At 46.3% G+C, this 27,946-nt stretch overlaps 1 protein-coding gene and 1 long non-coding RNA gene across 10 annotated transcripts; one reads left to right on the top strand and one right to left on the bottom strand.

The window, feature by feature from the left end:
- The first annotated feature begins 168 nt into the window (after positions 1 to 168).
- LOC308498124 lies at positions 169 to 9,798 on the top strand. The gene is made up of 3 exons (XR_013993429.1): positions 169 to 349; positions 978 to 1,023; positions 8,103 to 9,798. It is a non-coding gene; the product is annotated as an uncharacterized lncRNA (long non-coding RNA).
- Positions 4,780 to 27,946, bottom strand: SNUPN (snurportin 1). 9 transcript variants are annotated; one of them, XM_081049472.1, is made up of 10 exons: positions 27,587 to 27,868; positions 26,230 to 26,406; positions 24,934 to 25,096; positions 22,336 to 22,483; positions 17,466 to 17,570; positions 17,163 to 17,259; positions 15,778 to 15,875; positions 12,454 to 12,528; positions 10,912 to 10,992; positions 7,142 to 9,628 (listed from the first exon to the last, which is right to left on the bottom strand). In XM_081049472.1, exons 3-10 carry the CDS (start codon positions 25,089 to 25,091, stop codon positions 9,317 to 9,319), a joined length of 1,074 nt encoding a protein of 357 aa, XP_080905598.1. In that variant the 5' UTR covers positions 25,092 to 25,096; positions 26,230 to 26,406; positions 27,587 to 27,868; the 3' UTR covers positions 7,142 to 9,316. The 9 variants fall into 9 exon arrangements, with proteins under 9 accessions (XP_080905597.1, XP_080905598.1, XP_080905596.1 ...); XM_081049471.1 differs by lacking the exon at positions 26,230 to 26,406 and having other exon boundaries at positions 4,780 to 9,628; positions 27,862 to 27,933; XM_081049470.1 differs by lacking the exon at positions 26,230 to 26,406 and having other exon boundaries at positions 27,287 to 27,868.

Genomic DNA, 27,946 nt, shown 5'->3' with positions numbered 1-27,946 from the left:
GGTGGGGGAGAGGAGCTCGAGGAGGGGGGAGGGAAGAGGTGGGGGGGAGTCAGGGGGGAGGAGCTCGAGGAGGGGGAGGCCGAGGCGAGGAGGGGTGGGGGAGAGGAGCTCGAGGAGGGGGGAGGGAAGAGGTGGGGGGGGAGTCAGGGGGGAGGAGCTCGAGGAGGGGGAGGCCGAGGCGAGGAGGGATGGGGGAGAGGAGCTCGGGGAGGGGGAAGTGACTCGGTGAGGGGAGAGGATTTCGGAGGGGGGAGGAGCTCGAGGATGGGGAAGCTTAGGAGTGAGGACTGGGTGGGGGGTTGGGGCAGGCGAGGGACTTCGACCACTCGGGACTGCGAGCGAGACAAAGGTGAGTGTGAGGTTTACAAGGAAGGTTAAGTTCCGTGGAGGAGGAAGAGAACGCAGTCGTCTGAAAACCAGCTGCCAACGGGCACCTGGGGTTTACTGTCCGCTCCCACCTACAAGTTAGGAACCCACAGTCCTCATCTATTTCCCTGTCACTTGCTGACTGAAAGCGCCTGGAAAAGTTGCCTGGGACGTCCAGGGTGCTCATCTCGGCCCTACCGCTCGCTCCTTCTTGCTGTATCATTTATTGCCAGTGTAGCTAATTTTAGTCCCTTGAACAAAACAGCGTCTGATTTAGAAACCTCATACAGAAATCACGCAGCTCTTGCAAGCCTTTGATTTTCACTCAGGCGCCTAGCAACATGCTTCGGGATCTTACAGGGTAGTCTTGGAGTCAGTTCTGGAGTCACAAGGAAGGCAGGACTGGGTCTGGTATGTTTTTACATCAGTCCAGACCAAAAATATTCTTAAAGGGGCCCAACGAACAAGCAAGTGCCACAGCTAGTCCCAAGGCTTGAAAGCCTGGAGAAATTGAGAGACCCAAGGGAGGGGTCTTCAGACAACTGAAGATATGCTCCTAGGACTTTCAAAGCAACCTCCGACCTCACCTCATTTCTGCATCATTGCAACAGGAACTTCAGGGTGCCCTTGGTTCGAGAAGAAAATCCTGGTACTCAGGTAGGTTATTTTATCCTTTACACCAATAAGGCTGACTGGGTTGAGTTCATAACCTCCCAGAGCAGTTCCAGTTTCAGTATTGCAATCAGACGCTTCTCTGGAAGATCGGCTATTTAACAAGTACATTTACATGCCAGTCACTGGGCTATACACGGGTTACGACGATGAACAAAACTGGTTTCATCCATATGTTAGGATATGGAATGATCCCTGAACTGTATTAAGTTTAAAAAAGCGAGACTCAGTGTGCATAATATGCTGTCATTTGTGCAAAGGAAAAAAGTGAACATATATTTGTAAATTTATACATACAAAAGCTTTGGGAGAATACACAAGAAAGTTAATTGGGTGTCTCTCAGGAGGAGGATGGAGTGGGGAGGGTGAAGATGGGGGGTGTCTGGGGAACAAAAGGGACAGGGAGACTTTTCCCTATATGGTCTTTTGTACATTTTAAGGTTTTGGTATGGTTTTCTTTAACTTTTTATTGAAGTATAATATACATACAGAAAAGGTGAACATATAAGTATGTAGCATGATGAACTTTCATAAACTCAACACACCCATGTAACCAGCACACAGATCAAGAAATAGCAAACCCCCCTCCCTGCCTTAGTCACTACCAAGTAACTATAGTCAAGAGTAACCACTATCTTGGTTTCTAACAGAGTAAAGTGTGTTAGTGTGTTTAAGTTTTGCATGTGGACGTATAAACCTTTCAAAATATTTTTTAAATAGTAACTTAAATGCAGTTGACCCTTGAACAACACAAGTTTGAAGTGCGCAGATCCACTTATATGTGGAAATTATAGTTTTTCTCCCTAAGCAGGCAAATGGCTAGACCAAGCTAGAGGAAGAAATGGCAGGACCTGAGTGGTACCAACCACTGAGTAGAGACAGGAGAGGATAAGAGTCTCAGCCCACTGTTTAATTTTATACTTGTTTTGCCCAGTGATCCTCGGGACACCGAGGATCAGTGATTTATCCAAAGTCACACAGCTAATTAATTAGTATTGAGCTAGAACTTGAACCCAAGCATTCTAACTCCTAGTGCAGGGATAGAGTGAGAATTAAAAGGAGACGTTGAACAGAGTGAGCTAGGGACGAGAACACACGTTTTCAGAGGCACAGCTGTGTGTGGGGGCGTATGGGTGTGTAAGGAAACAGTTCTCAGAATTGTTGCCTATCACAGTCCTCACAGCATAACATTTGGAAGTTTCTGAACAGAGATGTGGGTAATAAAACCAGGTGCAAGGCAGCTGGCTGCATGTGTTCTGAGAGGTAAACCTTAGGATAATGAGAGTACAAATCTTGTCTTTAACTGCAGGATCAACCAAGGAAATCAAGTATGGCAATGTCATCCTGCTCAATCAAATCTTAATGATGCAAAATGGTTTGTAATAGCAAAACAATGGAAACAACATAACAGGAAACCCAATAAATACAGTACACACATACACTGAAATAGTAGGTTCACATCTATTGCGTCCTTACCATGTGCCACTGTTCTAAATGACTTTCATTCATCTAACCTCACCAGCACAGTATGAGATAGCTGAAACTATGATCCTCATTTAACAAAAAAAAGAAGAAAATTGATGGTAGATCCATACATACTGACATAGCCTCCTTACATTTTGAAATGTTTGGCTGCAGGGCTTCTGAAGGAAGGCTAGGATAGGGTTAGAGGCGTGAAGGTGACAAAATCACATTTTTATTAAATTATCATGAGGGTGGGGGGAGGAGGAAGAGGGTAGACAGGGTCAAATGTGAGGTGATGGAAGGAAAGTAGACCAGGTGGTGAGCACACAGTGTACAGATAGAATATGGGCCTAACCATCAGTATAGGGTTTTTTCTTTCCTTGATGGCAGTAGAAAGACTTCATTTTCGTAACATACTACTCTTGATACTTTCTTTAAAGATACTTTTCATTAAAGATTCTCTCAAGAAGTATTTAACTGGGAGGCTAAAGCGCTCAGGTCCTGGATCTTCAGCGAACTTAACTGTGTGGCCTTGGGCAAGTCACTTAACCTCTCTGTGCTTCAATAGCCCTGTCTTATGAAATGGGAGTAATACCTACCTCACAGGGTTGTTGTGGGGAAGAATTAGCTATAATGTCTGGGAAGCATCTAAGTTCTTGAAGAAGGCACTATATAAATACAAAATAATATCTATTAAAATTGATTTTTTTGTGAAAAGAAGTAAAGTTGTACATCTGAAATTTATATAATGTTGTTAATCAAGTTACTCCAATAAATGTAATCAACTGATTAATTAACATGAACTGAAGTCTGAAAGTGGAACGTATAAAAGAGGGAACCACCTTAGGGGGAGGGGTGTTATGGGTTGCAGTGGTTTTTTTTGCTTTTAAAGCAGTTTCAGATCTCTGTCTAGAAAACTTACCCTCCCCTTCATCCCACCTCTTTCACCAGACAAATCTGACTCTTCCTTAAGGTCTCAGCTCAAAAGGCACTTCCTCAGCAAGACCTTCTGTGGCTCTTCCCTAAACTAAATTAGATTCCGTTACTCTCTCAAAGCACCCTCTCAGTTTGTACCAGAGAGCTGATCAAAATTTGAGCTGATTTGCAGTCATGTACTTGTTCATTAGCCTCGGTCTGCCTGCCCGCGGAGACTCCAGGAATGCAAGAGCCCATCTGTCTTGCTGGCCCTTGGACCCTCAGTGCCTAGAGCCTAGTATCAAGTAGGCTCTTCATATAAATGTGTGGAGTGACTAATCAATGAAGATAGCCATTTTAACTGAGGCCTCTATCTTACCATTTTCTCCTGCCTTAGTTATATCTGTTCTTGTCTAAGAATAGAGATACTTCCAAAGCTGTGATTGGAATTTTTTAACCTTTCCCCCAAACAACTTTACTTCTAAAATCCAAAGCTCTTCTCAAACATTGCTCCAAAATATCTACTGCCTATGAAAGAGACATGCATTGTGCTATAGACATGTTTGGCTATAAAAGATCCAAAGAAGTTCTTACTGCCATTTTTCCAAGACAAACAGATAGAGTATGAACTGTGATCAAACAATACAGTGAATATTTGTTTTAAAAAATGTATTGCAGTGAAAGACACATTGCCATTAATCCCCCTCAAAATACTCGCCCTTGCTTCAAACACTCTCATCCCACCATTCTTGCCCCTTTCTAAAGCAGTTCTGGAAGTCCTCTTTCGTGAGTCTACTTCATCCTCCATCACGACAATCCTCCGTGTCACACGTCGCTTCTGGTACGGCAATTTCTGTCAAATAAAAACATTACAGCGTGTCCTCATTCACCTAATTCATCGGAGCTGGCCTCATGCGACTTCTGGCTCGTCTCCAAAGTCAAAGTGATTCAGGACATGGAGGCAGCCACGACAGCACAACTAAAGACACTCACAAAAGAGGCCTTCCAGAACTGCTTCAGAAAGTGGTAAGGACGATGGGATGAGGGTGTTCAAAGCGAGGGGAGGTATTTGGAGGGCATTGTGTCTTTTACTGTAATAAATTTTTCTTTTATTTAAACACTCACCATATTGTTTGATAACACCTCATAAATAGTTCATACTACTAACCAATTTCTAGAATGAATATTATCTTCTTGTTTACTGAGAAGCCATGTCTATTATAATCACTAGGATGGCTGAAGGTGAAATCATTAGGATGCATGGAAGGTGAAAAAGCTTATCCCAGGTAGATTACATTTTGCCCATTGCCCAGTATTTGAGGGACTGGTCCTTACCAATTATCCTCTGCTTTTTTTTTTTTTAATAATTAAAAAATGATCTGCCTCTTTCCTCACACAATTTTCTCATCTGAGACCCCTACTTACCATTCTCACATCACAGATTAATCAAACACTATACTATGTTACTTTTATACCTGATACTTGTATTGAGAGTTCACCCAACACAATGAATTATAATTATTTGCTTCCTTGTTATTCTCCCCTTATTAGAAAGGAGGTCTGTGGGTAGGAAGATTGTTTCTTTCCAATGTACACAGTGAGAGGTTTTTAGGCTATACTTGTAATCACATCCATAGAATTAAATATAGTTCTTGTTATTAGGAGTTGGCAGCATATCCAACCACCTCTTTGCAGCCAGCCACACACCTCCAATCAGCCTTCTCTCTCTCTCCAGGGTCACTCTTCTGTTTAGTGGAGAGGGGAGGGACTCTCCTCCAAACTGCCTTCTCATTCCAGCTCATCATTTCAATTACTCAACCAACATTTATTGATACAAGTGCCAGGCATAATGCCAGGTACTCCCTGACCTCAGGAAGCTTGCAATCTAATAGAGGAAGCATGTAGTAAAGAACTTAACCTTGCCATAGAGAGGCTGGCCTTTGCCCTTGACTCCGGGGAAGTAACTTCTAAGCCCTTGGAATGTCCTGCCTAATAGACGTGTTTGTTACCTGAGGGTCTTTGGCCACACGAGAAGTCCAGCAATGTGACTGGTGGGGGAGGCGACTTTGGACCACATGTTATCACCTAGACCCCTGAAGGCGCTGGAGACTGAGGTCTGCTAACCAGGTCTACATGACCAGCCCCCAATGAAAACTTTGGACACCAGTCCTCAGGTGAGTCCCTGGTTGGCAATACTCGGTGAGTACTGTCATACATAGTTACCAAGAAAATTCAGTGCTGTCCGTGACTCCACTAGGAGAGGACAACTGGAAGATCCACTTTAGAACTTTCCTGGACTCTGCCCCCATGTATTTCTTGCCTCCCTGGCTTTAATCTGTTTCCTTTCACTGTGATAAACTAACCATGAGTATACCAGCTTTCAGTTAGTTCTCCGAATCCTTCTGGTGAATGACCAAACCTGAGGCTGGTCATGGGGGCTATCCCCAACTTGCCGTTGTGGCAGAGTGAGGGTGGGTCATCCCTAACTGTGGTTAATAGATTATGTAGTGGGATGGGGGAGGGGCGCCAAGATGACAATGGCTGATTCTACCCACAGAGGCAAAGGTTCAAATAGGGATCTGTTGAATGGAGTTTTTCAAAGATGAGCAGGTGATTCACCAGGTGACTGCAATCAGAGGAAGGAGGGATGGTGTGTATGCGCTGGGGGAAATATGAAACAGAGGTGTTTGTACAGAGAACGATAAAGCAGCATCACTATAGAGGAGGCAGCGAAGAAGGCCAGGTAATTTTGAGGCTGGACAGACACACTAAGTCCCGCTCACAAGGAAGCTCGGCAAGCCAGGAAGCTCCATGTGTACCTTCCAGGCAATGGGAAGTCCCTGAACTAACATGATCAGATTTGCATTTTCAGAAAGGATCACTCTGTCAGTGGTGGTAGTGGGGAGGGCACTGGTGGCAAGGAAACTAGGTCAGAGACTCTGGTAAGAAACTAGGTAAGTACTCCAGGAGGGAGAAGATGAAAGCTTGAATTAATGCCTTAGGTTGTAGAGGAAATGGAAAAAAGGTGGGATTTAAAGGACATGGTGATTACCTGGCTATGAAAAGTCCGAAATCAACAGAAATCATAAAAATGATTCCTAGGCTTGGGTGACTAAATGACATGAACACGGACAGGGATCCCAACAAGAGCATGACTGGGGGAAAGACAGCGAGTGCAGTGTGAGACATGCTGAACTTGAGATGACTGGCAGATGACGGTAAGTGTTAGGTGCGTGCTACAGGGCTGGAGGGAAGACAGCGACGGCTTCAGCATATCCACAGCAGGTAAGTCAGGCAAGACAAGGCCTGGGAAATGTCCGTTCGATTTGGAAATCAGGAGACCACTAGTCCCTTGAGGAGAGCACTTGAAGTGGGAGGAACACAAGTCAGATTTCAGTGGGTTGAGACATGAGTGAGAAGTGAGCTAGTGGAGAAATAGTGAATGGAGATAAGCCACTGCCAAACACAAGTGGATTTGTCTGACGCCATTTCTTCCATGCAGGCATTAGAACCAGCATGGCTTTTCTGACCTAACATTAAATTAACCAAGACTCCTTATTTTGCCTGGTCATTTCTCGGTGCATGGGTTCCAGTGGCACTTGACATGAAACAGACTATCTCAACTCGTGTCACACTGGTCCTCTAGTCAAGACAAGCAGGGCAGGCCACAGTGGGCAGTGGTATCAGGATTCTTCGGTTGCAGGCCCAGAAATTAGCTCTGGCTACTTTAAACAAGATGGACTTTACTGGATGTTCACAGGTTTCATAGCAAGAAAAGGAAACTCCCCTGCCCCTCCGTGGGCAAAATAAATGCATTCCTACTGATTCACTCCCTTTGGTCTTTTGCTCAAGACACAAACTCTTGGTGAGGAGCATGAGATTGGTCCACTTTGAGGCCTGAGCCTGACGCTTGGCTAAGGGAGGGCATTTCCCCTAAATTACAGTCCCACCGAACCATACAGCCTGCGGAAGAGAGAATTCCACAAAAAGAAACAGAGCTGTTCAGAACTGTGGCCAGAAAACTCATATCCGTCACAGCAACCTATAACACAGCCATCTTTGAAATAGGTGGCATTTCACACAGAAATATGACCAGCAGATAGATTCTGCTCAGTAATACAAGAAATACAAGACGCCTCGGTTAAAAATGTAAGTGGCATTCCTCCGAGATGTATCCTTCTAGATACCATTCAACAGTATCAAGTTGTGCGTGGTGCTAAGTTTGGCTGTATGTTTTCTGACTCACGCATCTGTCCCCAGAGTGCGTCCTTTGGGGAAGTAGACCTTCCAGACCTGGCCCAGCCCCGCCTTACTACCACTGCGAGCACTGCTCCTGAGACAATACAGGTGGCTCTGCCTAGGCAGCCCACAGCATGCATCTGGGCCAGAGGAGCACGGCCTCCTGTACAGCTGACCTCACTGGAATTCAGGAAAGCGCCTACTGATGTGGGCATGCTGAAGTCTGCAGCCAGCAGGAGCACCACTGGGGGAGGGGGAATTCTACACAGTCTCTTGAGCAGCCCTCTAAGAGCTCCACACCGAGGCTGGTCCCACTGGTGTGCTGAACTTGTGTGATCAGGCTCTGCTTAAGCACAACCCCTACCCGGATTTGTTCCCAGAATTAACACAAAAGAACAATGGCATGTCACACATTAACCTGTATACCTCTGCAATTCTGTCCACAGGACGCTAGTGCTGCTGGAGTGGAAGAGTAAAGTCCTTTTGTCCAATAAGAGAAGTCCCAGAAAGGTGGAAAGCAGTCTGGGGAAAATACCGCAGCCATGGGAAATGGGACACGTTTTCTGAACACAGCAGACACCTTGTCCTTCCACTCCCGCAGTTGCCAAAGAGCTCTAGTTCACAAATTGAATGGACCTGGCCTGCTCAAAGCTCTTCACTGGCTCCCTTTCATCCATGAGATAAAATCCAAAACCTCTGCTTAATTTGGCCCATCTCTCCGGAGCTTCCTGTCCCACGGCCCTTCAGTCCTACACAAGGCTGAGCCATGCTGAACCCCTCTGGGTCCCACAGCACGTCCTGCCCTGCTCTGCAAGCTGCACCACGTGCCCTCCCGCTGATGAGCAAGTCCTGCCCTCTCGTCCGCACAGCACATTTCTGTCCCCCTCTGAGCCTCAGCCCATCTCTGACGACCTCTGTGGACCCTCCTCCTGTTCTCCCCAGTCCCCAGGCTCCATATGCCTTTCTGCACTAAAGCAACCATCTCACTACCTGGATGCACTTGGGGTGCTGCTGGTGGATTTACTTTCTCACTGGATGGGAGCTCCTCAAGGACAGGACCTGTCCATCTCCATAACCCACTCTACAGCTCAACCGTCTGGCCAAGTAGTGAGTGAACCCCATTTGCATTTTATCTCTGGCAATGTCTAAACCAAAGAAAATCACACTTGTTTTCTCAGAAGAGGGAACATTGTCAAATACCAAGAACTGCAGTTCCTGGTAAGACCTTTTAGAAAATGATGTTGGCAACAGCAGCAACTGGAAACGCAGCAGAATGCTTAAATGCTGAAAACAGTGAAATGGGCCAAGATGTGAACAGTCAGGGTTTAAGTAGCCTGGGGGTGCAGCTGGAGGAGATTCATGACTGTTGCAGGTTTAAGAATCGCGGTTCTTTCTGAAGAATCACATATATTTGCACTGTGGATCTGGGATACATTTTTACAGGTGTTGCTCCAGTCCGAAGACCTATTAACCTGGGACTCCGCCAGCTGTTTGGGCCAGCATTGCAGATAGGAGGTAAGCTGTGTCCAGCTGCAGTGGTTTTGGAAAGTCCACTGTAAAATGAAGCCACCTACTGTCGTCACTGCCCTTCTCCCCAACCTTCCTTCTGGGACCAAGCACTGTCCTGGGAGTCCCCAAGGAGGCTTCCGTCAGTTCTCCATCAGGCTCCCGGGCGGTCCCGGCTGAGGGGGGTGCTCTTGAGCTTAGGGGTAGACAGGTGCTCCAGCTCATAGTGTCCGCTGTCAGAGGCCTTGTGGGCGAGCTTCTCCTTCGTACCGTCCTTCTGGTTCCGCTTGTGCTCAATAATCTGCTGCAGCTGGAGCCCCGCATATTCCGGCTTGGTGGTCAGCGGGCCAGGCGGCACGGCCATGCCAAGGACATCGGACACCATGTACGGGCGCAGCCAGCCCACCAGAGGAGTGCTTCCGGGGCTGTAGTGGGCCTGCTTGTGGTAGAAGAGAAGCCCGTCTACCTACAAGAGGGCACAGCAGGGATCAAAATGACTTCTGGGGCCACATGTTTCCAGGAGACCTATACTTACAGGGGCAGCTCTTAGGGTCCACTGCCAGAGGAAAAATGTTCTTGTTTCTCACATGCAATTTCCCTAAATGAAGAAATGGCCTAGAAAACTAAATTTTAGACAATAAAAACAAAAATAGTACTTTCCTGTTTACAGGGTACTTTCCTACCCACTATTTCACCGTCTCACCCACCGTGAGGGTATTTGAGAGGTGGGACTGCTCAGAGTTCTGGGGACCTCTCTGAAAACAAGGTGAAGCAGACATTCACCTTGAACCCAGTCCCATGCTCTTCCACCACCCAGAGGTCGTGCAGTGGGGTATGTGCTCTGCGCAGGGAATAAAGCAGGGGAACTGGCAGCCCCTGTGGACTGCTGAGCACGGGAAACAGGCTGTCAAGAAGCCCTGCTCTCCAAAGCATTGTTGGCTGCCTAAAACTCCCCCTAAATTTTTTGCGAGCTACGTTCTGGGAAACGCAGTTTTTCTGAACAGGAAGACTTCCTATAGTTTCACATTTTCTTTTCTGGTGAGTCATTGACTCATCTGTAAAAAACATTTATTGTCACTGGGGCATAAGAGATATAAATAAAGGTGGTGTTCTTACCACCTTCTTAATTGATCCCAGAAATCAAGGCAACTCTACTTTTGCCATGTGGGAAGCTGTGATTCTTCTAGTAAAATATCCAGTTCAAGCAAAGATTTGTGGATGGCTAGACAGAGTTTTAAAGGGTGTGATGGGCAAAGGAAAGTTTGCTTGTTGAGCCTGGAGAGGGTAACAGCAGCTTCTAAGGACGACAAAAGACTGTCCAAGCTGAGGAACTTCTGGGATGTGGGACGCTCAGCACTAAGACCGGGACAGTGCAGGGCACACTGGGATGGGCAGGGCACCCTGCCCCACGCCACTGCTCAGGGACCACACTCCTGTGTTCTGTCAGTCACAGAAGTCAAAGGCCCTGGTTGTCAGGCTTGTAGCAGAGGCACACAAAGAAGGACCTAGGAATCGAAGCCTCGCCACATGCACTGTCCTTTCAGGGCCCGTTCAGCTCCGGCACGCTGACTTATCTAGCAGCGTGGAGCTAAGGTTCTGCAGGGGGTGAGCACACCCCTCCCAGGAACCAGCTTTCAGCGCTTTTCTGATCCTCTGACACAGCAAGCAGAGGAGGGCGCAAGACTGTGTAAGCAACTTTCCCTGCAACCTGCAATCACATCAGAGCAATAAAGACAATGGTTTTGTTACCTCAAAAGGGAAATCCATAGACAGCACTTCACATAGGCTCTCATGGGTACACGGGAAATTCTTTAGTCCCACAAATTTAAACTAAAATATAAAGTAGAACAAAGAGTTAGTACATGTTACAAATAATATTGGTTCTAGCAACTGAAAAGCTATATGAAGAAGTATTCAGTCTCTTCCTCCCCTCTCCCCTCCCCTCCACCTTCCCACTGAATTATTAGGTCAGTGGTTCTCAACCTTGCTTTATAATCGTTTGGGGAGCTCCTAAAAATTACTGATGTCCAGGCCCCACCCTGAGATTCTGACTGAAATGGTCTGGGGAGAGGCCCATGCAATTTTAAGTTTCCTAGTTGATATTAACATGCAGTCAGGACTGAGAACCACCGTCCAGTGCTAGGTTTAGGGATCGTGTTCTCCCAGCCCTCTGACAATTGCCCCTAATGGAGGACGAGTGAAGCCCCCTTCACACCAGCAAGGACTTTTAGACTGAAGCAGCATAACAAAATGATTAGGACTACAGACTCTACAGTCAGATTGCCTGGGTCTGACTCCCAGCTCTGCCAGCCTCCATGTCCCCAGCTGTAAAATGGGATAATAGAAGTATCTGCTTCACAGGGTTGTCATGTGGCTTCAGTGAGATAATACAACAGCCTTTCGGAGAAAGCAGCCCCCATTGCCCCTTCCTCCATGCATGTTCCTCCAGGACATTATTGAGAACATCACTGGTAGTTCTGACCCCAGTGATTGTCCCGTAACTGTTATCCAATTGCCTTTAAAAAGGCTCTAAGCCATCCAAGCAGAGGCCAATCCATAGGGCTTAACTAATAAAATGCCCTGAAAATAGCAGTCACATATTTAATTACTGGGCAGGTGACCAAGGCACTTTGGGCTGTCATCCTGTACTGCGGGACCTCAGGGAAGACAGTCTCCTCCCTGAACCTATGTTCTCATTTGTAAAATGAGGGAACTGACTAGATGAGGTCACTCTCAGCTATGAGCAGAGGATATCAAAATGTGGTTCATGTATCCTCATCATTGGGGAACTTATTAGAAATGTAAATTCTCGGGCTTCACCTTAGACCTACTGAGTGAGAAGCTCTGGGATGATGTCCAGGAGTATTTTGCCAGGCCTCCAGGGACTGCTGATGCATGCTACAGTCTGAGAACCACTCTACTAGGATTTTAATACCTTATTAATAAAAGCAGTTATCAGTCTTTTGTATCAACTTTGTATCAATTCCTATCGAGTGCCTACCTTAAGTAAGTACTATGCTGGGAGGACGTGCATATTTATGTCATCTGGTTCTTAGAAGAACCCTATGAGTGTTATTAAACCTATTGTATAGATGAAGAAACTAAGGCCAAGTGAGCTTATTAACCTAGACACTGTGAAGGCCCAAAACAGAATTCAGATCTGGATGACTATTAAGCCCATACTCTCCCCATTTTACCATGCTGACTCCAAAAAAGATAATTCATTCAGGATTATATTTAGATAATAGACCAATCCTAAAGAACTTTGCAGTCCTAAACCCAAGGCCTTACAGGATTGAGCTTGGTGTTGTCATCCAGTGCTTCTTCTGATAACTTGGAATGCATCCAGTAGAATCGGAAATCCGTCTGCCAGAGAATGGATAGAGAAAAATGAAATACTGCTCATCGCAAACTCGAATATGAACAAAAACACCCCATTCTAAATAGCCACCTGATTTATGCAGACCTAAGCCCTTCTGTCACTGTACTCATTTCCCTTAAAAAACTGCCATAAGGTCAAGAAGATCTTTATAAAATCTTTGAAGATTTTTTTCTTAAAATCCAGTAGGATTACTGGGTGAGGGGGGAGGGCGGGCAGGGGTGGTGGTAGATGAGGGTAAAAGGGATCCAATATATGGTGATGGAAGGAGAACTGACTCTGGGTGGTAAACACAATGTGATACATAGATGATGTAATACAGAATTGTACACCTGAAATCTATATAACTTTACTAACAATTGTCACCCCAACATTTAATTAAAAAAAAAATCCAGTAGGATTACTAATAGCAGTAGAGCCAACATTTATCATGAAGGCCTACTATGTGTCAGGCTCTGTGCTCAGGACTTTACACGTACAATCTTATTAACTCTTGCCCACCCTTTGAGAGTTGTATTACCATTATCTCCATTTACACCTGAGGACTGACACTCAAAGAGATTAAGTCACTTGTCCAGGTGTACAGAGAAAATACTGTGGGACCCAGGACTCTCCAACTCCAAAGCACATGAGGTCAACCTTTGTTTTAATTCTGAGGATTAGAAACTACTAAATAGTTATAACGTATCATAAACTACTTTATTTTTTGAATTACTGATATGTCTCCTCCTGTAGTTATTTAGGGCCTTTTCTTTCCTTACATTATTTTGTTTTTGGAAATTTAAAAAAAACACAGTCTTCATAGCTGGAAGAGTAATTCTTTTACAGCTCTTTTCATTTTTTCCATATATGTCAGTTTTTCTGGATTATCTACTTCTGAGTCAATTTTGACAAAATATATTCTATTAAATTTTTATTTTACGTATATTTTATTTGCATAGAATTAAGAAAAGTAGAGTTATTTTTGCAAACTATCTTTTTTTCTTTGTGGCTAGTCATCATAACAATTCTTATTTTATGTATTTGTCATTTCTCCTTTTTTCCTTATTAGGTTAAATAGAACTTCATAAACTTTACTGAACATTATTAAGAACTATCTTACATATTGATTTATTTGGGTTAGTTATTTTTTTCTATTACTTTAATGTCGTACCAATTTTTTAATTAGTTTCTCTTATTCATTTTATTGCACTGATCTATTATTCCCATGTGTTTACTACTTTCATTTTTAGTAATATTGAAAATTCAGATTATGACTTTTTTTTTTTTTAAAGATTTTATTGGGGAAGGGGAACAGGACTTTTTCTTTTTTTCCAAGTCAAGTTGTTGTCCTTTCAGTCTTAGTTGTGGAAGGCGCAGCTCAGCTCCAGGTCCAGTTGCCCGTTTCTAGTTGCAGGGAGCGCAGCCCACCATCCCTTGCGGGAGTCGAAACAGCAGCCTTGTGGTTGAGAGGACGCGCTCCAACCAACTGAGCCATCCGGGAGCTTAGTGGCAGCTCAGCTCAAGGTACAATGTTCAATCTTAGTTGCAGGGGGAGGAGCCCACAATCCCTTGCGGGACTCGAGGAATTGAACTGGCAACCTTGTGGTTGAGAGCCCACTGGCCCATGTGGGAATCCAACTGGCAGCCTTCGGAGTTAGGAGCACACAGCTCCAACCGCCTGAGCCATTGGGCCGGCCCCAGATTATGACTTATTTTTACTTTGACTTCAACTTCAACTCTATCACATTGGTATTTTCATTAATATTGTTTAAATATTTTTTTGGGGGGAAGAATACACTTTTATAGTTTTGATATCTATTTACCAGATTGTGTATTCATTCAAAAACATCTTGTTTGCTTCCAAAATTTGACAATTAGGAATAAAATTGATATAAACATCCAAATACACACACACACAGTCTTTTCTTTATATTATAGAAACATAGGTGGCTGGGCTCGGCCCGCTCCTAATTCTTTGGAGTGCACTATCTCTTCTAATAAACCTTTTTCACCACTTTAAAAACAAAAAACAAAAACAAAAAAACCCAGGTGGCTTTAGTTGCCAAATTCATAGGTTGTGAATGCACATTAGGAAACATCCTTCAACAGAAGTAAAGGCAAACACGTTCTGGACTGAATGTACAAGCTCTGAGTTTCAGGGCTAGGTCTCTAATTGGAGAAGGTACTTACCACCTGCGGCTGCGCTTCCCTATCTGTGTGCTGAGCTCTAATAACAGCACGGACCTGACAGAGCTGTTGTGAGGGATCAGGGAAGGAATGCTCACACAGGCCCGAGCAATGCAAGTCTCAGCTGTTACTGTCAGAATGGCAGGATCCTGAGTGCCACCACCTAGCACCACTTGGAAGCCTAGCCGCAGGTAAAGGCTATGAGAAGCAGCAGCCAATGGTGAGAGCCCACGATTCTCACACTTGGACCTGCATGAGGATCTATCTCCTGGAGGCTTGCTACAACATAAGCCACCCCATAATTTCATTCAGTAGGTCTGAGAATTTACATTTTTAACACTGCGAACCACTATAATCAACTAACTGACAGGGAGCACAAACAGTGAGCACCATAAAACTGGGACATGGATGGGGAACTGCTGGGAATAGAAATAGGGCCTGAGTGGCTGACCTCGCCTCACCCTGACGGCTGCTACTGTCACTTATAAGAATCACCAAGCTGAGAATAATAATGGGGAAAGGTGAAACTTGAGAGGAGAACATTGGGGCTGCTCCTCACTTGGGAAACCTCCGAGAGCTAGCCCTTCAGAGATCCAAGGCTTTGTGTCATACCGAGGAGACCCTGCCCCTTTCAGGGTCAGGGTGTGGTTTGTGAAGGAGTGGAGGTGGCAGGAGTCTATTTGATGGTACCTTACATCCCACCTTCTCTTCCTCGCACAAGGTGGCACCCCCTTCACCCAGTCTTCCCTGCCAGCAATCTTCCCACACTCTGGAGAGGGGAGCGGTGACTGTAGCTCCTACAAAGTCCCAGCCTACCCTTTGCTCTGTTTCTGTTTCTTCCCCTCAAGAATTTGCTATACTTTCCATAGTTCCTTCTACTTCTTTTTTTTAAATGAAGCTAATTTAAACACATTCACCGATTCAAGGAACATTAATTAGATAATGTTCTTGATATACCACATCCTGTGCATACCAAGAAGTTGGTCACGTACCAAACCCACATGCTCAGCCATTTTCCAGGGAGGAGAGGAGAGAACAGAAGCCATGAGGGGAGTACTGCTCCTTACCTGGCAGTCGTAGAAAGGGTGTCCCCGCCAGCACATCACATCCAGAACGTAGTAGGTCTGCTTTACCTCACTGTAAATGCAGTCCAGAATGGTGTAGTCTGTGACACAACGCACAAAGTTGGTATACAATTCCCCTCCAATCAGGGTTCCCAGCGCCACTATCCAGGGAGCCCCATCTTAGGGTCTGGGAACTGAGACCAACAATCCTTAGAGCATGCAGCAAGCACCAGCACTAAGGAGAAAGGATTCAGTGGGGAGAGAGCTCCTCAGGACACAGCTGAAGGGTGACCTGAGGTAGGAGAGCACAAGGAGCAAGACAGTCCCTCAGCCAAGTGGGAATCTCAACTTCTGGATAAACTTGGGCATTTACCCACCTTAGAGAAGCTCACGTTTGAAAGCAAGTAATCTTCCCTTTTAGTTTACAACTATTTTTGGAGTTACTATCATGGGCACTGCGTTCTTTGGAGAATACTGACTGTGAGTAGTAGTGCCTTTAAGGAAGTTACAATCCAGTTAAGTATATAAGGAAAGAACAAAGAGCTGAACTGCATAGCACAAACTAAGAGCAATAGGAATTCCAGGAAAAGGGACTGGAGCAGCAGGAAATGCTTCATGGAAGAGACGTGATATGAACAGTCTTCTGGGATCAGAGAATGAAAACAACAGGGCAGAGGAGGGGTGCATTTCAAGGCAGAGCACTGAGGTGGCATGAGCAGGGGCCCGTGTGCACAAGCAGGCAAGCACGCTGAGCAGAGCGCAGAATGGATATGTAGAGCAGGGGAAAGACACAAGGGTGTGTGGGTCAAAGCCCATGCGGGAGGGCCTCAAAAAGCCCCCAGAGAAGTCAGGGCTGAGTACCACGGGCACGGTGAAGCACCAAGGGAGCCCAGGCAGGCAGGGAGGAGAGCAGAGCTGGGCGCAGCTCTGCCACTTCCTCACTTAGCGACTGTGGAAGTTAAATAAGCTCCGTGATGTTAGTCTCCTCAGCTGGGCTCAGGTGGGAGGGAGAAGCTAAGGTTAGGACAACGATAAAAGAGAAAATGGAATTTGGCAGGGACTCCCCACCAACAGCTTTCTGTCCATTACCCTAGGAACGCTGAGGGACGTTTCGCCACACCTGCGGCTGTGGCCGGCAATGGTGGCCCATGGGAAAGGCGTGTTCACTTTAATCAGGGGTGTGCTGGCCAGCAGACCTCACCCGGCTGAGACTGTTCTGCAGCCGAGGAGGCCTGACCTTGAAGGACGCAGCCTGTCTGGTGGACAGGACAGTGTCTACGCAGTTCCAAAGGTAGGCTTTCAAAGTGGGTCTTGAAAAGAACTATCCAAGCAACTGACACTGTCTTTTACTGATTACAAAACTTAAATAGGCAATTTTATGTGGGTACCTTTCGCTGTTGTTGAGTTTTGCTTATTGCCTCCTGGCAGAAGGGAAGAAAACCTGTTGACACAATAACCACTCTTGGTGTAGGCACTGGTGGAACCCTGTGTGGAAAGAAAGGTCCCAATCCCATTAGGCATCAAGGGCTGGCATCAACCCAAAGGTGGCTCTCAACAAATCCTCCTGTAAGAAAGTGCCTCTGTCCCCACGCCGAGCACAGCTCCTGTGGCAGACAAGGAACCGGGAGTACAAAGAACCCCTCCTGCTACCGACTAGGCATGATGGTGTGTGGACAGGAGGCGGCACTCACCCTGGACGCAATGACGAGTGCTCTTTTTCCAACAGGGCACACGACCACAATCCATTCCTGCCCCAAATCTGAAGGGACATCAATTAACCACTCAGACAGCATCAACTGGGAACACAAAACATGGTTTTAAAAATCAATAGGAATGTGCTGTTCCACTTCACAATGACAGAGAATTCACATCCTATATCTGTAACGAAAATACAATTAAAAGAATGAGGGCAGAGTAGACGGGTGGCTCAGTTGGTTAGAGCGCGAGCTCTGGGCAACGGGGCTGCCGGTTTGATTCCCACATGGGCCAGCGAGCTGCGCCCTCTGCAACTAGAATGAAGTAAATGAGCTGCCGCTCAGCTCCCAGTGGCCAGATGGCTCAGTTGGTTGAAGCGTGGGCTCTCAACCACAAGGCTGCTGGTTCGACTCCTCCACTCCCTCCAAGGGATGGTGGGCAGCGCCCCCTGCAACTAACCACGGGGACTGGACCTGGAGCTGAGCTGTGCCTCCACCACTAAGACTGAAAGGACAACAACTTGACTTGGAAAAGTCCCAGAGGCACACCCTGTTCCCCAATCAAATCCTGCTCCCCTTCCCCAATAAAATCTTTAAAAAAAAGAATGAGGGCAGAAAAGACTGACAGTGGGGCCTCCACCCCACTTGCTATTGGCAGTCAGCTCGTCTCTGCTCAACCGACAGGGAGGAGCCCACTCACTGTGAACTTCAACTTCACACCTTTGCTGCTTGCGTCCACACCCGTTCTTACACCTCACGGCCTGGATCCGGGTGACGGGGCCTCTCCCTTGCCTCACGTTGTCCACCCACCTACCGTTATCATAACCGTTATGTTCCAGGCGTTATACCTCAGAGACGAAGATGACCCCTGACCTTGAGATGCTTTTAAACTAGATCATCATTTCCCCAAGTGGTGACACACATGTTAGGAAATCTGTCTCAGAAAAGAAAACTAGGAATCTTAATGGTTACTTTTTTGGTTACTTGTATAGTTGTCACTCAAATGTTCCAGAAGAGAGAATTTGCCCAACCTAAAAATGTAGAATTTCTCAGCGTACCTGACCAATCGATGTCATTAAGATATCATGTTACCAACCAAACAAAGAAAAAAAAGAAAAAAAAGAAAGGAGGGGGCTAAGGTGAAGTAAATGTAAGTCTTCTGCTCATCACGCCTAGTCCCTCCCATCTATAGACTTTGGCCTATCAATTAATCCCTCCCACTGAATCTTTCATCTCTCCTTCCCTTCAGCCCACAAAACACTCAACCCCTAATCTTCAAAACCAAAACAAAAATGAAAAGCTGCTACCACTCTGCATTTCTGCTAAGCTATTGCACTTTCTCCTTTTTTAAAAGTTACTTCCTATTCCTTGATGCTGCCTGCCCTCCCACTGACACCCTCAGTCCACATCTGCTGCCCACAGCCCGCTGAAGCCACCACTGACCTCCTCAGGTGCTGCCAAGTCTTTCTGCCCTCACTTCCGTTTCCTCCCCGTGTGACGCTGCCACTCACATTGTCCCCTTCACAGGTGTTCCCTTGTCCCTGTGCCATTGTGTTTTCCTCCAAACGTTCCTCCACACACTCCCCAAAAACATGCAGATAATCAGGGGACTGTTTGAGGTCTCCCTTTTCCTTTCTCTTAGATGCTGCCCCATGGGGTGGGTGTCATCTACTTCTGTACCTTCTTGTCATTTCTAAGACGATGCCTCCCAATTCAACTTCTTTTTCAGCACCAGAGTTCCTTTCCTCCAGATGTATATTTCCAGATGGCCACTTGGTATCGCTTTCTTTGCTTGTCCCCTCTGTACCTTAAACTCAGTCTACGCAAAACAGAACTCCCTGTCTTCTGTTGCCCAAGAACTTCCCATGGCAAAACACCCGCCCTTCCCTGTGTGCCGTCTGTGGCCCTGGTACCTACATCACCACTACCTGTGCTACTGGGTCTTTTTTTTTTTAATTTATTTAAGTGTGTTTTTCCAGGACCCATCCGCTCCAAGTCAAGTAGTTGTTTCCGTCTAGTTGTGGAGGGCGCAGCTCACAGGGGCCCATGTGGGGATGGAACCCACAACCCTGTTGTTCAGAGCTCACGCTCTAACCAACTGAGCCATCCAGCTGCCCTGTGCTACTGAGTCTGAAACCCACGGCACAAATTAACATCCCCTCAAAGAACGGTGGTGATACAACACTAAAAGCACAAGTGACAAAACAAAACTGAGAAAGTAGACTACGTAAAATGTAAAACGTTTGTACTGCTAATGATACCATCAAGACAGTGAAAAAACAACACGCAGCACGGGAGAAAATATCTGCAAATCACGTACCTGAGAAGGGACTTGCATTATCACAACTCAATAATGAAAGACAAATACTGCAACTTAAAAAGGAGGCAAAGGATTTGAATGCACATTTCTCCTAAGAAGACATGCAAATGACTAATAAGCACATGAAAAGATGCTCAGTATCATTAGTCATTAGGGAAATGCAAATCAGGATCATGAGACACCACTTCGTACCCACTAGGATGGCCATACTTAAAAGGACAACAGCAAGTATTGACAAAGATGTGGAGAAACTGCAACTCTCATATATCGCTGGTGAGAATGTAAAATGGTGCAGTCACTTTGGCAAACAGTTTGGCGATCCTCAAAACGTTAAACACAGAGTTACCATACATATGACCTAGTAATTCCACTCCCAAGCGAGATGAAAACATATGACCGTGAAAAAAACCTGTAAATGAATGTTCACAGCAGCCTTACTCATAATAGCGAAAAAGTGGAAACAACCCAAATGCCCATCCGCTAGTGACTGGATAAACAAATGTAGTCTATCCATACAGTAGAATATTATTGGCAATAAAAATGAACACGTTACAACACATGAACTTCAAAAACCTTGTGCTGAGTGAAAGAAGCCAGACACAAAAGGATACATCTTGAATGATCTCTCTTCTATGCAATGTCCAGAATAGAGAATCCATGGAGACAGAAGGCAGAGTAGCGATTGCCAGGGGTTGGGGGAAAGGGGCAGCGACTCACCAACTGCTAATGGGTATGAGGTTTCTTTATGGGATGATGAAAACGGTCTGAAATTAGACAGTGGTGATGGTTGCACAGCCCTATAAATATACTAAAAACCAATGAATTGTACACTGAAAATGTGTGAATTGTACGGTATGTGAATTATATCTCAATATGGCTGTTTAAAAAAATAATAGTAGCAGCTAATACTTGTGGGGCATTATTATGGGTGCTAGGCTAGGTGTTTGGGGTACACTATATCTCATTTACCCTTTGACTAATCCTATGAGAAAGGTGCTATTACTATCCCCTACTTTACAGATAAGAAACACGAGACTTAGAGTGGTTAAATAACTTGCTCAAGGTCAACAAAGAGCCTGGCTTTGAGGGCAGGTTCAGGTGTAAGTGACCTCAGAGCTTAAACCCTTCACCACTCCTTATAGTGCCTCTTCTATCCAACCCAATGCTTAATTCTGTCCGTGCTACCTGGTGACATTTCTCACGCTGGAGACGTCATTTCCTTGCCCCGTTCACTACCCACCATCACATGGTCTTAGCAAACCTAGGCTCCCTACCAGTCTCTCTTTCCAGGCACTTCTACACACGGGTGTGGCCATCATCACACGGAGCCCCTGGCTCAAAACTCCCCAGGGGTCCCACAATCTAAAAGTCTCACCTCACACACATTTTCACTGTATTCCTTCCCCCAGCCCGATGCTGCTTCATCCTCACTGGCTGGCACACCACTCCTGAACACGCCACATACTCCTGTCCCACCTCCACTCTCGCTTAGCCTGCTCCTACTGCCTGGATTCCCCGGGACACCTGCACCTCTGCTTGTCCACATCCGACCCACGCTTCAAAGCTGCCTCCTCTTTTATCAATGTGGTCCTGATTTCACAGCCCTGCTTCTTTCCCTACTGGAAGTTAACCTCACTCGCTTAGATCAAAAACCATAATCTGCACTCAGCCAAGGAGTGTAGGGGCTATTTCTTCCCCATGGCACAGCCTAGCTTAACACACAGCAGGGACTTCACCACCACCTGCCGAAGAGGACGGAATTATCCTGTCACAGAGGATGCTATCGGTGCTGTGTTTGTGGCATAGGAGGAAGAGGGGAGTGTGTGCACCCAGGACCACAGGCTAAAGGTGGGAGAGATTCTTGGGTGACAGCACACTTGGTTGTGGGCAGACCCCTGCCCCACTAGGACCTATACCCTGCCTTTGGGAATCACTGGGTTGCCTGGGGCACTGGCCAGTCCCCATGCCTGCTGCCCCTCTGGCATTGCTCTCTAGAAGCAATAGGGCACTTAGTAAGGTTCTCACAGTGATCTGTTGTTTCATGGCCTCAGCCCCATGGAGGCCACCTGGTTGGCCTGGGGTGGCTGGACAGGCTCCTTCTATTCACGGGCAGCTGTACTTCCCATCTTCCATTATGTGAATGTGAAAATCCCAGGCTGACACATTTAGTCCACTGCTTGGGTAATAGGAAGTCTGGGAGGTCGGATGGGGCAGTGCTAGGCTGGGCAGGCCCCATGCAGAGCAGCTGTGCCATGGCTACGAAAGGGACACATGTGTGGAGTCCCGTAGTGTCAGCAGCCTGGGCTTACAGCCCGGGTCATGGTTCCCAAACCCCCCAGTGACCCGCAGTGACCCCCGTCAGCACTGCATGGTCAGCCAGTTCTTCTCTGCAGCCAGAAACTTCCGAACATCAGCACTTTCTTCACAGTCCCCGCTCCCTGGTCCTGCCGCACCTTCCTCTCCTTATGGCAACTTTTACTTCAGCAGGTTTGACTGCACAGGAAGTGGAGCGGACTAGCTGGGCATAATGGTCTCTGGAATACTCACTTGATTAGCATAGCGTTTTGGTAACTTCCTGCCAGTATCAATGTCCATTTCTTCATCATCTTTCTTCTCTTCTTCTTCCTCACTCTCCACCCCTGTCCAGTCATCCTCGGCCAGTCTTCTGGCATGGTTCACATAATCCAGTCGCTTGCTGGACAAAGAAAAGGCATAAAGACAGGTCTTTGTTCTTATAGGAAGACACCCTACAGTGTGGCAGATTTAATTCAATTCAACGCCTCCAAATTCAGGAGCAACCTGGGGATTCCAAAGGGATAAGAGATGACAGAATTTCTTCTGTAAGGCTTAAACTAGTGACCACCTCCTCCCAGAGCCTAAATACTCCAAACATAGCCTTCCCCAGTTTCCTAAAAATGGGCAAAGTAAAATATTTTAAGGAAATTTCAAGGTTTGTTATAGCTGGAAAGGCTGACCCCACTCTTACCCACCCCCCGGCACCCCGACCCCGCACCCTCCAAGACTCCTCCCACCTGTCCCAGGTAAGAGCTGCCACTTCTCTGCCAGGCAGACATCTAATGCAAAAGCCCAGGAATGAAGAGAGGAACCACTCAGATACAGTGAGAATTTTAAAGCCTTTCTCCAGCTCCTGTCTAACTTTCAAAAAGACCATGTAGCTTATGATTTACTTTTATTTGTTTCCTTTTATTGTTATCTTCCTCGTTTTTAAAAACTACACATTGTAGAAAGTTTGGGAAATTGAGGAGTAAAAGACTTTTTGGAACCTAATTGTTCCAAAGTAATCCGTAGATACCACATAACCTCCTAGGCTTGCTTTCCTCAATGCTGAGTAAGGCCAAAGGTCATCCACTGAGACAAACCAAGCCAGCTGGTTTCCTCTCTCACACACATACATGTTCCTGCACACTCACACGAAGGTGCACATCAGAGAGCATATGCAAGCACAATGAACGGTCTTTTATCTCAAAAATAAGGGAGAGCTGGTGTACTTGTTCTTGTGCAAAGGACGCACATCCGTGGTTATTTCCCAGGCATCGTTTGTAAGCATAAGAGAAGGAAACTACCCAGATGTCCATCAGTAGGGGACTGGTTAGATGACATCATGAACTATCCATTCAATGGAACAGAATACTTGGTACGTTATGAACCAATAAAGAATCTCTGAAAAAAACAAACAACAAAAAGAACTTAAATAAATGTGCAGAACAGTGTATTTTACACTGCTACGTCTGTTAAAAAAAAAAAAAAAAAAAAAAGCTTGGGCCAGTCCAGTGGCTCAGGCGGTTGGAGCTCCATGCTCCTAACTCCGAAGGCTGCCGGTTCGATTCCCACACGGGCCAGTGGGCTCTCAACCACAAGGATGCCAGTTCGATTCCTCGAGTCCCTCAAGGGATGGTGGGCAGCGCCCCCTGAAACTAAAGAGATCATGGCACCTTGAGCTGAGTTGCCGCTGAGCTCCCGGATGGCTTAGTTGGTTGGAGCACGGGCTCTCAACCACAAAGTTGCTGCACTTGAAGCTGAACGTCACCCTCTACAGCTAAGATTGAAAGGACAACAGCTTGACTTGGAAAAAGGTCCTGGAAGTGCGCACTCGTCCCCCAATGAAGTCCTGTTCCCCTTCCCCAATAAAATCTTTAAAAAAAATAAAAAGCTTATGTACACATGCAACCACAACTTGCTCACTCATATGTGCACAGAATATCTTTGGAAGGATACACAAGAAATAATATGGGAGAGGAAATGGATGGCAAAGGGATAGAATTGGGAAGGAAACTTTTTACAAATTATTTTGGAATAGGTAATACATTCATTGTGTGTATTCACAGTTCAAAATTCAAAATATCTAAATTGTAATTGTTTAAAAAGAGGGGTTGGAGTGATCTGCAAATATAATCTGCAAGCAACCCGGAGGCCACAGGGAACCATTTCTGCCAAATACATCCAGTGATGCAGCACTGTGCAAAATGCAGACAGCCTAGAAACTGCGGCTGTTAATAGTTCCTACTAAGTTTCAATTCCTTAATTTTTTACCCAGAAGAGGTCCATGTTACACTGAGAACAAAAGGACAGGCCCTGCTTTCAGAGCAGCCCAGCCTTAAACACTCCTATCCTGCTCTCTTTCCCCATGTGCCATCTTGGCACTGAAAATTATGTGTATGGAAGACATTTCCTCAGGTTTCCTGTGGAATTATTTGTCTGAAACTCCCAAGGGCTCCACAGAGACATTTGGGCTGCAGTCAGACAGGAAGACCACATCAATGCCAGGATTCAGAGTGCAGGAGAAGCCACACAGGGAATGTGGGGAGTGGAAGTCTGGGCGTGGCTTTCACAAGTCCCTAAATTGCAAAGCTTAGTACTGCTGCCAGGAAGGAAAAAAAACTTAACCAAATAACTGAACTTTTACTTTCAAACTTTAGCCTCTCCCTACTTCATCTTTCCCTAAGCTCCGCTATAAAGGATGGCTTCCTCTCCAGATTTACCCCTCCAACCTCATGGGCAAGACCATCAGCCTACAAAGGGTTTACTTTGAAGAAGTTTCTGTAGAGGCAAATCTAGAGCCTCCTGAATGGCTCACAGTGCCCAGCCTAGACACAGAAGCCAAGGAGTTTTTAAAGCATCCCTTACGATTTCTGCAGTTCCAATAACCGGCGGCGCCGCTCACTCTGCTCCAAGGAACTGTACTTGGACTTGTACTGGGATAGGCGGGGGTGTGGGGCAGCTGTGCTATTCAGATCTTGAGATACAGAGAAGCTACTAGCCAGAGCTTGACTCAGCTCTTCCATCTTCCCTACAAAGGAAAACAAGAAAATGGTTCATTCATTTCATGTTACCTCCTGTATACAGGCAATTATGATATAGCATGATGGCTACATTCCTAAAAAAACCTCACTTAATCCCAAATCACAACTGTTTCCATGGGAAAAATGGAAGTTAAAGGGTAAATGAGTTACGGATGAACATTACATTATTTCCTATAGATATTTCATTAATAATCACTTCGATAGCTCTGATTATATAAACTTAGACACTAGTCACTAAGCAAATTCAGCCTGTGATTGAATCTAACTTTTGCTCTTTGCCATCTATCACCAGGGGTCCTGTAACTAATTTCTTCTTACTGTCACTGATAGGCAGTGATGTGATCAAGCACCTAATTTCTTCCTACATAGTTCTAAATAGCTATTACTCAGTAAGTAATATAATTTCCCAATGCAAATCTTACCCAATTGGTTGTTTAATTCTCTAATAAATACCAACTCACATTAAGAAAATTTACCTCTGGAAGAAACACTGGTTCTGGAGCCCCTGGAGGAAGCCAAAAACTCAAACGTGTTCCTTTCTGGTTTTATAGTTTGTTTTGTTTGCAGTGGGCAGAAGGAACGTTTCAGGACTACCTAGGTAGGACTCATTTGCAAAGCGGCAACTAGAATGTAGCTAGAACTTAGACAGCTAACATCAGGCGCTCCAGGAGTGTGAAGGACTGACATGTGGTGCATTTGGGAAACAGGAGTAAATATATTAGAGAGAGACTATCTAGGTAGGAATGGGAGTGAAGAGAAAGGTGAATTCACGTTTCATTAACTCTCCTGAGAATGAAGTTAGGAGGTGGCACAGAAATGTACCCAAGGGTCACAGGTGTACCTGAGACTGTAAGAAAACAGGAACATTTAAGAGGCAGAGCTGAGCTGGCTTAACCCTTCAGTTCTAGTGTAAACCAGAGGGCACCACAGTGCTTAAACGCCACCCCAGGCCAGGTCCTACTGCTCTGAACACCAAAACGAACAGATTCATTCTAGAGCCTCTATAGTTACAACACAGCTCTATGGGCCTCTACTTGGCAATGAGCCACTTTCCAATGCACACTTAAAGACAGATTTTTTTCTTAATTTGCAGCATTAGATTTTTTAATTTGAAAGAAACCTTTTCTTAAAAATTGTGGTTAGGGCCGGGCCGGTGGCTCAGGCGGTTGGAGCTCCGTGCTCCTAACTCCAAAGGCTGCCGGTTTGATTCCCACGTGGGCCAGTGGGCTCTCAACCAGAAGGTTGTCAGTTCGACTCCTCAACTCCTGCAAGGGATGGTGGGCTCTGCCCCCTGCAACTAAGAGTGAACACGGCACCTTGAGCTGAGCTGCCTCCCGGATGGCTCAGTTGGTTGGAGCGCGTCCTCTCAACCACAAGGTTGCAGGTTCCAGTCCTGCAAGGGATGGTGGGCTGTGCCCCCTGCAACTAGCAATGGCAACTGGACCTGGAGCTGAGCTATGCTGTCCACAACTAAGACTGAAGGATAACAACTTGACTTGGAAAAAGAAAAAACATCCTGGAAGTACACACTGTTCCCCAGTCAAGTCCTGTTCTCCTTCCCCAATAAAATCTTTAAAAAAAAAAAAAAAATTGCTGTTAAAAACTGACAAAATTTACCATATTAACCATTTCTAAGTGTACAGTTCACTAGTGTTAAGTAAATTCACATTGTTATACAACCAATATCCAGAACTCTTTTCATCTTGCAAAACTGAACCGCTGCACCTATTAAACATGAAACTTTTTTTATATAGATGATACATTATAGAGGCGCACACTTGAGGGGGTGGCTGGTTGGCTCAGCGGGTTAGAACGTGATGCTAATAAGAACACCAAGGTTGCCGGTTTGATCCCCACATGGGCCACTGTGAGTTGTGCCCTCCTTAAAAGAAAAAAAAAAGCACACTTGAAACCCGTATAATTTTACTAACGAATGTCACCCCAATACATTTAATTTAAAACATTTTTTACACGTAAGACCAACAGTGTGGAACCTTAACATATTTGTAATGCAACCAGTGTGGCCATCTTGTGGTTCAGGCTAGGTGATGTGTACTTGGGATCCATAAGGGTGTGCCATTTTCTATATTTTTCTGTACTTTAGTCTCAATCTAAACAGTTCTATAATAAAAAAAATTTAATTATGTCTTCGGCTTACCAAAGTAATGACCAAATACCTTTATTAGGCCTTATCATGCTTATCTCGGTGGGGGCTTCTGCTCTGCCCAAGTTAACGGCAGCCCTGGGCTACCGGGGCGGGAGCTGGACCTTCCTTTACGGCCGCTCCTTCAGCCCATTCCTCAGGTGGCGCGGTCCAGGGGGTCTCACCTTGGCCCGGGTGGTCTCGTCCTCCACCTGCGTCTGCCCCCTACTAACTCCCAAATTTCCGACGCGCCCAGGCGTCCCCTGCCTCCCCCTCCTGGTCCTCCGCGGCCCCAGCCTCGCATCCCCAGCCCGGGAGCGAGGCGCCCTGGCACCTGTCACCGGGCGGCAGGTCCCCGCGCCACGCCGCGCACTGCCTTTCTCCAGGGCTCGCCCCGCCCCACACGGTCCCCCGGGCTCCCGGCCGACCGCGTGCACCAGAGGAGCAGAAGCGCGCCCAGGGGGAGGCCCCGACTTGGCTCGGCCCCTCGCGGGAGCCTCGGGGCGCCGGGGATGCGGGAGCGGCTCCCGGGAGTCATAGCCGGTCGCCGAGGAGCAGTTGGAGCCAGTGGGGCCCAGGCGCGGGCCCACGCTCGAACCCCGGACTCACCGGGCCCAGCTGACAGTTCCACCCGTCGCCACCACCGCCGCCACGGGCCGACCAATCCGCTGCCCCGGCAGAGCCTGGCCCGCCC

The sequence above is a fragment of the Rhinolophus hipposideros genome (assembly GCF_964194185.1).
Source record: "Rhinolophus hipposideros genome assembly, chromosome: 5".
Taxonomy (NCBI): domain Eukaryota; kingdom Metazoa; phylum Chordata; class Mammalia; order Chiroptera; family Rhinolophidae; genus Rhinolophus; species Rhinolophus hipposideros.
Note: the sequence above shows the minus strand (reverse complement) of the source record. Positions and strands in the feature narration are given on the sequence as shown.

What these genes read in the sequence shown, in the direction of transcription:
- SNUPN (XM_081049470.1), bottom strand. An exon ending in AAACTCAACAACAGCGAAAG is followed by an intron (nt 15,876 to 17,162) that starts GTACCCACATAA and finishes GTTGTGTCACAG; the next exon opens with ACTACACCATTCTGGACTGC. An exon ending in CTATGGATTTCCCTTTTGAG is followed by an intron (nt 9,629 to 10,911) that starts GTAACAAAACCA and finishes GCCCTCTTGTAG; the next exon opens with GTAGACGGGCTTCTCTTCTA.